Source organism: Apus apus, chromosome 19 (assembly GCF_020740795.1).
Source record: "Apus apus isolate bApuApu2 chromosome 19, bApuApu2.pri.cur, whole genome shotgun sequence".
Lineage (NCBI taxonomy): Eukaryota > Metazoa > Chordata > Aves > Apodiformes > Apodidae > Apus > Apus apus.
In genome coordinates this window covers 2,528,892-2,542,201 of record NC_067300.1, presented here as the reverse complement: position 1 = coordinate 2,542,201, position 13,310 = coordinate 2,528,892, and the positions used below count along the sequence as shown (strand labels likewise).

Genomic DNA, 13,310 nt, shown 5'->3' with positions numbered 1-13,310 from the left:
AAATCTCCCTTCTCTCAGCTTGAAACCATTTCCTCTCATTCTCTCACTCCCCACCCTTTGCCAAAAGCCCCTCCCCAGCTTTCCTGGAGCCCCTTCAGGCACTGGAAGCTGCTCTAAGGTCTCCCTGGAGCCTTCTCTTCTCCAGGCTGAACACCCCAACTCTCCCAGCCTGGCTCCAGAGCAGAGCTGTGATCTTTGTGACCAACAGAAACCTCCCAGCTGTGCTGGGGAGGGTCTGGTCTGAGCAATGCCCTGACTGATGACGAAACCTCTCCACTGCCAGCTCCTCCTGAAGCTGTTGGCACTGAGCCCTCAGCCCTCTGCTTGGTGGCAGCACCATCCGACAGCAGCCGCTCCCAACGGGAAGCAGCAGGAGCCCAACGGGGCAGCGTTATTCCAAGGGCCCAGGCAAGGTCCCAATACACAAGTGGAAAGTGATTAAAGTCTCTGTAAAGCCAACAGGCCAGCTCCCAGCTCAACCCAGCAATTAAGCAGTTCATCTAAATGACAGAGATGATTTTTCTAAGAGAAAAGGAACGGGAGGAGGCTCCGGGTAAATCTGCTACATGGTGGTTTGAACTCCCGCACAGAAACTCATTAGGGAGGGTTTATTAAGGGCCTGTTAGTCCCACTAAAGACTCAATTAAATGTAGCACATGAAATCTATTCAAACCAAGCACATAGCAACAACACAGGTCAAAAACTCACAACCCACAGCAGATATAAATCTTAGAAAGAATCCAGTGCTCTCAGCTGAGCTCTCTTCTCTGGTTCCCTTCCAGTGTGTGGCCAAAAATAGGGGGTTGTTGGAGGGGAAGCCTTTTTTAAATGAAAAAAACCCTGTTTTAATTACTATTGGCAACAGGGAACCTGAATCCTACATATAGGATTTGTATCATAATAGATAATACCAAAAAGAATGGTACAAGCTCTCAGTGTCCTTATCTAGGGGTTATTACAAAAATAAGGTGCTGGCCCCTAAAATTCCAGGCAGTCCTGAATGAATCCTTAGAAATGAGTGTCTGATCCTCACTGACAATCCCCTGGGATGTCCCAGTGACCTCGACTTTTGTCTTTACCCAGCAGGACTTACCCAATGCATCAAAGTTTAAGCAACATATGAGGGAGGTAATGAATATAGAGAGGTTGAATGGTTAGCCTAAAACCACTTAGGAAACACACAACATCCTAACCCTGCCCTGCCCTTTTGCTTGTCAGAGCATTGTTACCTCCTGTTAGCTTTTAAATTGGGTATAAAAGTGCTTTGGCAGGTCATGCCTTGATTCTGACCCCAGCCAGCTTGATTAAATAGTGCAATGACCCAGAGAAAAGGCCAGTGTATTTTATTACATTGCAATATTTAATTGGGAAGTCAAGTAAACGCCTGATTAAACACTTAAATAATTAAATTGTATCTCAAGGCACAATGTGGCTCATGGCACCTGGAGTGCCTGCTTGGTTGCCAACAAACAGCAACTGGAGAGGAAGAGCTGGACTTTCCCTCCTGTGGAGTAGTTGAGAAAAGAGGAGTGGAAGCTCTTGTTTCTGTCATAGAGCTATGAGCAAGTGCACATCTCCTCTGAGAGCTCCCAGCTGGGAAAGCCAAGGCTCTCCACATCCCATGGACCAGGATGCCAAGATGTGGCCGCCCCGAAGGCAGAGTCATACTCAGGACCCCTCCTGCTGCCTGTCCTCCAAGCTCCCTTGTCCTCAGGAGCTGGCAGAGGGCTCACAGGCAACGGGAAAGCAGGATTTCCACCTGGCTCAGAGTTCCTGTGGCTTCAGGAGGACACCAGGTCAACAGCAAGGTGGAGGTTGGAGCCCAGGCCATCACCTGCCTCTCACCTGAGGCCAGTTTGATTTCCAGGGCCGTGCGGATCAAGGCCATCAGCGTGGAGGTGAAGTGGACGGTGAGATCTTCAGGTGAGATGGGCATGTTCATCCTCACCAGGCGCTGGAGAGAGAAACGTGGTGGCTGTAAGTGAGGGTCAGGATTCCTCCCCCCCACCCCTTCCCTCCCCTCCCACCCTGGGAGTCCTCAGCAACAGCCCCGTTAAAAATCTGGGTTAACTTTTTGTGCACTGAGCTAAAATGCATCTTCTCCACAGAGGTGTCAGCTGCTCCTCAGGAGCAGGTCTGAGCTGAAATAGTGGCTTTAGTGGTTAAACAGCTCATTTGCCAGCATTTGTACTGCAAAGAGAGTTCATCCAAGAGCAGGCAGTGTGGATGCTCTCCTCTCATTCCACAGCCTGGCACCCTGCTCCTGCTGTTCTCCAACTCTGCAGCCTCCAGACAGGTGGCTGGTACCCATCACCTTCACCAAAGCAGCATGCTCAGGAGATAACAACCATGAAGCTATCTCTACCATCCTTTCCTGCACCAGCCACCTTCACCACTACTCTGGGTCTACAACAGGATCCACAGCAGCAAATGGGACCTGGCACAGCTGAGCCAATTAAGGTGATGGAGGATTTGCATCTACCAGCTGAGGATGCAGCTCCATCCAGAGAGCAGCTGTGCCTCTGCCAGATGTGCAGGTGACCTTGTGGGTGAGTAGGATGGGAGGAAGGCACTCTCAGTGGTGATGACAACAGGAGGTGAGTGCTTGGTACAGCCTCTGGAGGGATCCTCCGATGATCCATTTTGTACACAGCCTGGGGCTCAAGCACACTGGGCAGTGTGGGACTGGCTGCTACCAGGTGAAGGTGGGCAATATCCTTTTCATGGGAGACACCTGGGTTGTGTCTCTACCTCCTTTCACCATGGGCATTCCAGGAGCTCTGAAGGTCCTTCCAGTCACTGAGCTACACAGTTCCATCTGGACCTTGCCCATAGAGGAAGAGGATTAACATGGACAGGACTATAATTCCCCCGTGTTCTTTCAACTTGGACATGGAATAGTCCCTCAGGATCAGTACTTTCCAAGATCCTCAGACCTGGTAGCAACTCCTTCCCCATCACCCAGCAGGACCACCTCTGCCAGGGCAAAGTCATTCTTGTAAGCAACAAAGCACCTGAGGTTGCTCTGGGAAGCTGCCTCCCTCAACACTGCAGGCAGAGAGCTGGTAGCTGCAGATGGAAGAAGCACTCTCCAAGCCTTGTTGATAACCTTGGCAACACACTGAAAGGACGGAATTCTCCTTCTCCAGCAACCTAATGATTTCTCAGCTCCTCAGCTTTCACAAGCTGTTTGGAAACTTCCTTGCCCAGAGCTGTATCAGACAAGTCTCTGTGTTTCCGATCTCCAAGGGTACGTGCAACCTGAGGAAGTCACCGGGTCTTAATCTGTCAGAGCAGAGACTGGAAAACCAAGCCTTGGCTTGGCTGGGGCCCCTTGCTTGGGAGGGAATTTCATCCATGTCTGAAAGCTGCTTAGGGCTGTTATTTTGATCCCTGTCTGAAAGCTGCTTAGGGCTGTTATTTTGATCCCTGTTCTGTGATTCTATCACTGCCCGGAAACCTTTACTTCGTTTAACAACAGCCGGACGTGCTGCTCAAGCCACTGACTCAGGACGAGCCAGGGCTGCAGGCTCCCCGAGGTGCCCAGCAGAGGGGACAGGGATGAGGCTTGATCCCCCTCCTGCTCCCTACGCTGGAGCACTGGGCCAAGGCTGGGGATTTTTTTCAGAGCTGCAGCTTTGCTGGTGCAATCCTCACGCCAGATGCAATGGTGGTGGCTCAGGGGTGCCTCCTGCAACCCCCATCACTGGCCCAGGGAAGGGGTGTGATGGAAGAACCACCACTTCTGGGCAGCTTTTTGGTGGTGAGGGGTAACAGAGTGTGGCTGAGAGCACTGGCCTGCCTGGAGTCCCAGATGAGCCCCTGATTTCTGCTGCCATGCTACCCAAAACCAAGCCACACCTGCTGAATGAAGACTTGGTGGCCTTTCCAACCACCAGGTAGCCTCTCTGCTTAGAGGAATCTCCACCATCCCATTTCCCAGAGGTGTGAACTGAACTGCCCCAGGCAATTTGGTGCCTTGAGAGAAGATGGCTCAAGCCCTGCTACCTTCTGCCAAAGGGAAAATGTCCCCCCCCAGGAGGGATGGGTGTCAGTGATGAAAGGGCAGATGGATGACACAAGGCACTAGTCCAGTGGAAGAAGTCTGCTTCTGAAGTGAGTTGACAGCCAGAGGAGCCAAAACCTCCTTCTTTATCTTACTACATGTTCTTTGGATCTCGTTGCATGCTGCAGGGACAAAAGACTCCTGTAACAACCTACCCCAGTCTCCTGAAGTCTGAGACAAACCATTGTAATCTCAAAGACCTTTCCTAAAGCATGCCCAGAGGTTATCTTCCATGTCTGACAAGCCTCAGAGACAGGGAAATCAAAGCCAAGACTCTCCTCCCATTACAACTCAACAACAGTATCAAATGCTGGCAAAGCCACAACAGGTTTTTTTTTTCTGTTCACTTGAGTAAAACAAAATAGGATTTTAATTCAGACTTCTGCCCTCAGCACACAGAAAGTTACAGCAAAATGATACCCACAAGAGTCCACAGTTCCACTTCCAAGAGTTCCACCAAATCCCACTTCAGTGGGAGAGAGAGTGAAGGGATGGAGAGAGAAAGAAGATGCATGGAAGTGGAAAACAAGCAGATGCAAAACAATTCCCACAGGAGAGCTCTATCCTCACACAAAAAACAAGTGCCAAACGACATTTTGGGTCTGAGACTTCCCAGGTTCCCCCCCAACTGACTTTTCTGATGAAATTCCCAAAGGACAAGGGTACAGAACATGGGCCACATCGAGGCTGCACTCAGCAACACTGAATGAAGGTCCTTCCTCCTTGATTTTCATCAGGGGCAAAGGGTTTGGGGGGAGGTTTTTCAAGAGGATGCACACTTGCAGGGAGGAAGGCTGAGGAAAACCCACACCACTGAGCAGGAGCACTGCAAAAAACACCTGCAACAGGCTTTCCCCAGCTCGTGTCCCTGGTCTACAGCACTTTTTCCACCTCAACATGCAAACGGGTCAAACAGGTCAACCTGGACACTTTCAGCTCATTGCAATTTCAGTCTGACAACCCATCAACCAACAGAAAGGAGGGTTGATGTATCGTGCAGCCCCTGGGTAGGGCTGCCCAGCTCTAGCAGCCACGTCAGGAGAGGGAAGGCTTGGTCTGCCTTGAGTGGGATGTTTCCCTCTCTCCTCTCCAAGAAGGTAACCAACAGTGATGCATCTCCCCATCCTCCCCTGGGGCAGGGTGTTGAGGAGCACTTGCACTGCAAGGTGGGCTGCAAGTTGCACCTACCATGGCAGAGCAATTCCCAACTTCTTAACCAAAAAAGCCATAACAGGTCTCAGCTACAAGCCACCCTAAACTCTCCTGAGAGCAGTGAAAAGCCCCTGACTTGACAAAACATGTTGCTTAAATGGGTACACCTGATTTCTGGGAGATCTTCTGCTGAAGATGAAGCAGTTGGGAGAAAGGAATTGATTTGGTTTTGATTCAAAACAGCAGTTGGGAGAAAGGAATTGATTTGGTTTTGATTCAAAACAGCTTTACCACCTCACCATGCAGGAGACCAGGGAGAAGGTCATTTGATGGACCCTGCTCACACCACGTCCCCCACCATCCTTGACACCCAGAGGAGCCAAGGAGTCAGCCAGATACATGCTCAGCTGCACCAGGACTGGGACTTGGCACCTGAAATGTGCATTTTCCTTGCACCAGAAATGCAACTGAAAGGCTGAAGCTGCAGAGAGAGATCATATTTTTTTTCCCCTCCAATGTTATAACACAACCTTAATGTAAAAATACCTATATAAGGTAAAAATGTTACCTGTATTTTAATTCATTTCTACAGGACCCATTTAAAAGGAGCTGGGGATCCAGTTGAAGTGGGTAACATTTCTCTAAGCCAAATATTCTGACTGACCCCAAACTGCTCTTAGAATAATTAATCAAGAACTTTTGACTTTCATCCTTCACCAGGATAGAAAAACCTCAGTGTGTTTCATACAGCACAGGCAACAACATGGTTAAAAACACCTGAACCAGATGTTTAGCCTGTACACAGCTGGAAGGAAAATCAACATCTCCCCTCACTTTTGCTGTGTCTTCTGGCTGAAGTTGTGCTTTGAGGGTTTACCAGGTCCTCAAGCTTTGGAATATGATGCCAAAAAAAAGAGAAAAGTGATTAAATAAATATATCTGATTTGGATAATGTTCCATCTTTCTAGACCCCAGCAGGAAAGCACAGGAGGCTGCTGGTGCAGATGGCAGGGGACTTGAAGCTTCCCCACCCTGATAAAAATCCCACATCATTCTGGGGTGCTCTGGGAACCCCAAGCTGCAAGGTGAGTTAATAACTGAGGAGCAGGGGAAAAAAAAAAAGTCATAATTCCTTCCAGGTGCCCAGACCTGGGAGAAAAAGGCTTCTCAGCTCCTTGGGCTTCTCCTTTTCCTCCCTTCACCTCCCTTTTCCCCGAGGAGCAGAGGAACCAGCAGCAGATGGAGTCCCCGCTCCTGCTTCCCAGCCGTGCTCGGGGAACCCTCTGCCCTGGGTTTTAATTAGGAGGTTTCAGAGGCATCTCCCTCCTTCCCGAGCCAGGGTGAGGGCAGCTCGTTAGTGTTTCTGCAGGAAAAGGCCCCAGAGGCAGGAGCTGCAATATTATCTCTAGAACCTTCTAATTAACTCGGTGCAGATAACAAGTTAGTAACCGATTACAGTTACAGGCAACGCTTTGTGCTCGGGTTCCTAGTGTGGTCAGGAGGGGTGCAGACACCCCTCTAGGGGTAATTTAACTGCAAATAAACAAAGGTATGGCTAATGAGAAACCAAACCTTCATGTCAAGCAGAATTTATGTCCTTTCAGGGTTTGGTTTCTGCAGAGCTTCTGCTTAGAGACTTCTTGGATGATGCACGAAGGGGTGTGGAATGTGTTAGAGATGTGGAGGGAGATTTCCCTCCAACTAAAAATCCAGGATAAAAGGCTGGTTTCAAACCTGGCCCAGAACGAGGACATTGAGCAGAAATATCAGCACTGCAAATTTTATCCCTCAACACCTTGGTCCAAACATTAGCAGGAAGAAGAGCATGCTGAGCTACAGGTGCCAGGCAAACAAGCTGGCACCCCGATGGATTTGAGTTATGAAAAACATCCCATCAGCAGCTCCTGAGCATCCCTGCTCCTGAGCATCCCTGCTCAGCCTGTGGGACAAGAACTGCTCTGGGAATAACCCCCAAATGGGAAAAAAAATTGGGACAATGGAACTCTGCTTGTGGGAAATGAGGCTGAGTTTGGTGAATAAATTATTCGCTATGAATAATTCACCCTGACCTAGTTATAATTATTCTACTCTCATTTAACTCTTCTGCTGGCTTCAGAGGGGCTGGCCAGGGCTTCCTGCCTCCCATGGACAACAGGGGAGCCAGGACTGTGCCCCAAAATGTGGGCTCTGGCACAGGACTGGACCTGGTGCACAGAGTGGCCATCCTACCTTCAGTGGGTGCAGCCTCCCTGCTCCCCCTGCTAACGCCAGGCAGGGTGGGGCAGAAGGGGTGGCAAGGCTGGGCAGCCAGCAAATGGACCCTTCAAACTCCTGTTTAGCCTGCAGGAACCTAATCCAGATTTTAAAATCCATATGTCAGGGACGAGCAAGGTGAGGTTCACCCCTGGTGTGGATGGGGAGGCAGCCCAGCTCTGGGGTCACCCCCCATCACATATCCAGGTGCTTTGGCTGTGTCAGGAGGTGCTAAAGGGAGAGCCAGAGCCTTCCTAATCCCTGCAATAAAGCACCGTTGAAGTAGGGTGTGCAAAGCCATGCTTGACAGCAGCAACAGAGCCACAAAATACAGTCAACAAAGCCCCCATGCAGGGCTCTGCTGAGACCCAGCCTGGGCAGAGATGGAGATGTTCCTGCTGGACATGCTGGCTTCTATCCCTAGGGAAGGAGGTGATGAGGAGCTGACTCTGAAGAGCAGCGAGGAAAGGCTTGGGTTATTGCTTCTCTCAGGGCACATCATTCCTGAGAATCACACCATCAGGCTCTCAAAAAACCCTCTGTCAACCCCGTTCTTGCAGGTATCTGCAAGACAGCTTGGTGAGAGGCTGAGCACCATTGCAGGCATTGCCTTCTCCCATTTTCTCTAAAGGTGCACACAAAGCTCTGGTGCAAAGGATGGACTGAATCCAGGAGACAGCAAAGCTGGCTGCCCATACAGCTACTACTGACTCATAGAATCACAGACTGGTTTAGATTGGCAGGACCAACCCCCCTGCATGGGCAGGGACACGTCCCACCAGCCCAGGTTGCTCCAAGCCCCATCCAACCTGCCCTTCAACACTGCCAGGGATGGGGCAGCCACAGCTTCTCTGGACAACCTGGGCCAGTGCCTCACCAACCTCACAGCAAAGAATTTCTTCCTAACATGTAGCCTAAATCTCCCCTCTTCCAGTTTAAATCCATTCCTTCTTGTCCTCTCCCTCCCTGCCCTTGTCCCAAGCCCCTCCCCAGATTTCCTGGAGCCCCTTCAGGCACTGGAAGCTGCTCTCAGGTCTCCCTGGAGCCTTCTCCTCTCCAGGCTGAACACCCCATCTCTCTCAGCCTGTCCTCATAGCAGAGCTGCTCCTTTATAACCACAGGACAGTTCACCACAGACAAGATGAGCCTAAAAGGCCTCGTAGTCTCAAATTATGATTGTAAGCAGAGTAAAAAAAAGAAGCCACTCAACAACATCCTCACCTGACAACAGACCAGGGAACAAATCTCAAGACACCAGAGCAAAGACAAAGTGGCTTTCTTCCCTCTTTTCATCAGAGTAGGTAGAATATGTTTTGAAATTAATTTCCTTCACCCTTTTCTCACCCCATCACCTCCCCCCCTCCCCCCCCAGTGGAGGATAGAGCTCTCCCAGTGCCCAAACAGTGTGACCAGAAGACCCCACATGCACCTCTGGACAAGCAGCAAACCCCACACAGGGACTGCAGAGCCTGGGCAGGCTGACCAAGGAGAACAGTTGAGAGAGGGGAACCAGAAAACAGCAGAAAGGAAGGAGAGCAGCCAAGGGGGCTGCCAAGAGGGAAAAGGCCAAATGAAACAACAGCGTGCACGGGTATGGAGAAGGCAACACAAAGACAGGGGGGGAACACACAAAACCTTTGCAAAAAGGACCAGGAAAATATATATGGAAAGAAAAAGGGTGGAGATGTGGGACAAAAGAGCTTTTGCCAGACAAGTGAGTGAGTTTGTTGTTTGTTTTAAATGGTTTGCCTGATGTTTGGCAGCTATGGCTGCAGGATGAGGGGGTGGCTGGCCCTCCATGTGCTGCTCTGTAGGGGGGGGTTGTGCCTGGGGGGGCTGCTCTGTCCTCCCTGAGGCTCCCATCATCTGTGGGAGGACATGAAGGGACAGGAGGGACATGGAGGGGGGACCTGGTGGGTGTAGGGTAGGGGGATGCTGCAACCCTCAGGCAGCCATCATGTGGGGGAAGATGCTCAGCACCAAGCTGTCTCAGTGACCATGCTGCTCATGGAATCCCAGACTGGCTTGGGTTGGAAGGGACCTTGAGGATCATCTAGATCCAACCCCCTGCATGGGCAGGGACACCTCCCACCAGCCCAGGCTGCTCCAAGCCCCATCCAACCTGCCCTTCAACACTGCCAGGGATGGGGCAGCCACAGCTTCCCTGGGCAACCTGGGCCAGGCTCTCACCACCCTCACAGCAAAGAATTTCTTCCTAATGTCTCACCTGAATCTCCCCCTTCCAATTTAAAGCCATTACCCCTTGTCCTATCACTCCATTCCTTTGTAAAAAGTCCCTCCCCAAGTTTTCTAGGCCCCCTCAGCTCCTAGCACTCCACCTAGACATGGAGGAGGGAGCAAAAACCTGTCCTGCCTCCCCATGGGGTTTAGTTTTATCAGCAGCCATAGCTGGGAGTGGGGATCAGCCCAAGCTGCAGCCTCACACCACGGGGAGATGTCAGCTCTGCTCTTAAGCCTGTATTTCTGTAGTTTGAGGCTCTTTGATAACGTGCAAAATGAATCTGGTCACCTCCAAGCCCAAGAGAAATCTGCTCTTCAATTTAGGTCTGAGCTGTCTGACTCAAACCATCTCTACTTGTGGATCAGTCTCTCACAGGCACCTTCTAGAGGTTTCTTAGTAGATGGGCAAAGATTCAACCCATCTTTTCAGAAAAATCCCGAGTCTGCATTTTAAAAAGAAACTATTCATATGTACCTGGGGTCTGTGGATTTCTGAAGACAGAGAGATTAAATGAGGTACCAGGTGACTCACAGGGAAGGGTGGGTTGGGGAAGGGACCTCTGCAGTGTCTCTGCCTGGGGAGGGCTGGGTACAATCCTATAGAGGCACCAAGACACCACACCAGAAAATCAACCAAAAGGCTTGTTTCAAATGCCTGTGTTTTACACCTGACCTTTCCCCCCTCTCCTTGTATTTTCTTCCTTTTTTAACTGTACTAGATTCAGGGTGTGAGGGGGGAGGTGAGAGCTTTATGCTTCTGGTGAGCACGTGTGAGCACTGAGCAGTCAATGGGAAGTCACAGGTTCTAAAAGGAACCATTGATCCCTTTAATAGCATTGGCTTTCTGTGTATCATGGGTGTCTCTAAATAAACCTTTATCCAGCTGCCCATCCCTCTGGAAGAGGAGCTGGGAGGTGACATTTGGAGGCAGCTGGGTTTCTCAAGCTTAGTTAGGGCCTGGTGGGTATGACTTGCTCATGACAGAGATGCTCTTCCAAAGCAGCCACCATAGAGGCCAGGGAGAAATCAAAAGAAACACAGAAAAGATGTCTAAGTGGCTAGTTTTAGAGTTATAATTACTTTTCTTTTTCTTTTAAATCCTGACACAATGAGGAAGGATCTTATAGGAACCTGTATCTGAACCTTTTCTTGCTGCTAAGTGCCTGTCACAAAGGCAGGCCCAGGTTTGGGTTTAGCTGGAGTCTCTTTGCAAAATCTTGCTCTCCATTGGCCCCAGGGGAAAAAATAAATAAAGCAGCACTATTGAGGGGCTGTGGTGATGTGGATCCACAGCACCAAGCACTCCGGGCTGCAGTAACGAGCCCTGGTGGTGCCCAGAATGAGGTCAACAGCCAAAAACCCTGTGGGGTCTGCCAGCTGCTCCATTACACCAGTGCTAAATGCTCACGACAAACCTCTCCCTCAAGAACTGCCAGGCTCAATGTGAAAGGCTTCCAAGGAGTTGCCCCAGCAAATGCAAATTTCCGAGTGCTGTGCAAGATGCTGGGAGAGCAGGGTGCCTTTCCCTGGAGGAGTCTGGCTCTGCTCTGAAATTTCAACTCAGTGTCTCTCCAGGAGTTCCCACTGTGTTCATCCAGGCAGGGTCTGAAAGGCAGCAGGCAGCAGCCTTTTGGGTAGGATGCCTTTTGGTGCTTCAATTTAAAAGTTTTTCAGAATAAACTGGAAGTTGGAGTGATTTCTGCATCTGTCTTCAATGTTTTCTGTTAAAATAATGGTCTTTCTCACAAGGGTATTTAAGGAGCCCTGCTGGTGCTGCCTCTGTGTAATAGCTTGCTAACTCCTACAGCTCTGCCTACTCTAATTACTCCAATCTAATTAAGAGGGGGAAAAAAAACAGCATACGACTGATGGGTGGTGAGAGTGGATAGTCAAAGGGCTGTAGAAAGATAAATGGGGATCATATTGGTGGGGTAATTTGCTCATTAGCACCCTCCCTCCCCAAATTAACCTAAATGGAAGCAGAATGAGAGAGGAGAGAAACACTGAGAGAGACAGCAGAGACATAGCTGGAAAGACAAACTGATGTGCCATCGTTTCAAAGACCAAAAAAAGAAAAGGTTGCCAAAAATAAAAAGAGAAAAAGCAGAAGGCCCAAAAATCCAGTCTGCTTGGGAAGCAGAGAAAGCAGCAGCAAAGTCCAGGAGAACAACACTAACGTCACAGAAAACCAGCACCCGCTTCGGCCACAGCACAAAAAAAGCTGGTGGTTTGGCAGGAGTTTCTGGAGGGGTTGGTCTACCTTATAGGCAACTCGAGCAGGGCATTTCTTTCCAAGGCCTAGAGGTGGGGACATGTGTCTCAGCATCTCATACATGTCTGTGTAACTGATGCGCCCGCTTGGAGTCAAAGGGAGGGAGGCAAAAGCAAGAGGACACCAAAACCAAACCAGACCGGGATGGGGAGGGAGGGGAAAAACCAAGGAAGGGGATGGGGGAAAGGGGCAACACAAGGGAGCAAATGAAAGGGAGGAGAGAGAAGGGAAAGCAGACAAGAAAAACAGAGATCTGGTTAATTAGGTTTCTCAGGAAAACAAAGCCAAAAAACCAAGAGGTGGGGGAAGGGGAGGGTTTCTCCGCTTCCGTTGCTGCGTTTCGATGCCCAACGGCTCCTCCTCGCTGCAGGGACACCCGCGGGTCCCTGGGGAATGATTGATGGCTCTGCTGGGGGTGGAGGTGTGGGGAGGGCTGGGGGCTGCTGGCTCCTTGGGGTGGGAGGAAGGCTTCCTCTCCCTCCCCCCCCAAAGCATCCCAAGGAGGGGATGTGGTCACCGTGCTGGGGAGAGCTGGTAGGCAGAGTTATGGGACAGGGAGAGCTGGGGCTTAGAGAGAACATTCAGCCAGCCTTCAGGGAGGAAATAATTTGGATTTGAGCTCAGCCTGTGGGCTACGAGGGAAACAAAAAGCCAAACTTGGTGCATTTGCTTGAGGGACAGACTCTGCTCTGCCTCCAAGCCAAGGGTGCAGCTCTGCAACACCTCAGCCTGAATTTGGGTTGGACAAAAGCAGAGCCCAGCACTCCATTTGCAGGAGGATGGGGGAAAGGGGACCTGGTTCTCCCTTACATTTGATGGGGTCCCTCTTCCACCAAACCAACGTCAACTGGTTGTCTCCAAGGGCTGTTGGCTGCCCTGCATGTTAGAAGGGACTGGGAACTATAGATTTGGGAAAAAGCCCTTAGACCTGTCCCACTGCTGATGGCACCAGTCTTCAGTGCAAATAAAATTCGGCCCTGAGAAGCAAGGGACACAGAAACAGCCAGGAATTCTGCTTTGCCTGCTTCTGATGACTGCAACTGGGAGCATGACTGTGACAATCTCATTTTGTCCCCCCAGTGAGCTGCCTGCTCGTTATACTGTGCAAATCTGTGCTGCCTGTCATCTGAGGAGACCTGAGCACATTGCAGCACGTAATTAATTAATGATTAACCCCTGGAAAAAAGGAGGTTTTTTTTTACTAGGAAGGCAAGAGAGACCCAAACTCCCCTAGGAAAGCCCTTTCTGGGGCAGGAGGGGTACAGAGCAGGGTCCCACCACCCAGCCTGTTGCCCTGGCACAGCTCTCCATGCTTGTGCAAAACAT

The 13,310-nt window shown here is 50.4% G+C and overlaps 1 protein-coding gene across 1 annotated transcript in view; it reads right to left on the bottom strand.

Annotated features, from left to right (window-relative positions):
* The window catches only part of CACNA1B (calcium voltage-gated channel subunit alpha1 B), a 296,223-nt gene that overhangs the window by 12,110 nt on the left and 270,803 nt on the right, over window positions 1-13,310 (bottom strand). The window contains exon 39 of the mRNA XM_051636571.1: window positions 1,846-1,954. Coding sequence (XP_051492531.1) covers window positions 1,846-1,954 — 109 coding nt within the window. The remainder of the gene's footprint in view (window positions 1-1,845; window positions 1,955-13,310) is intronic.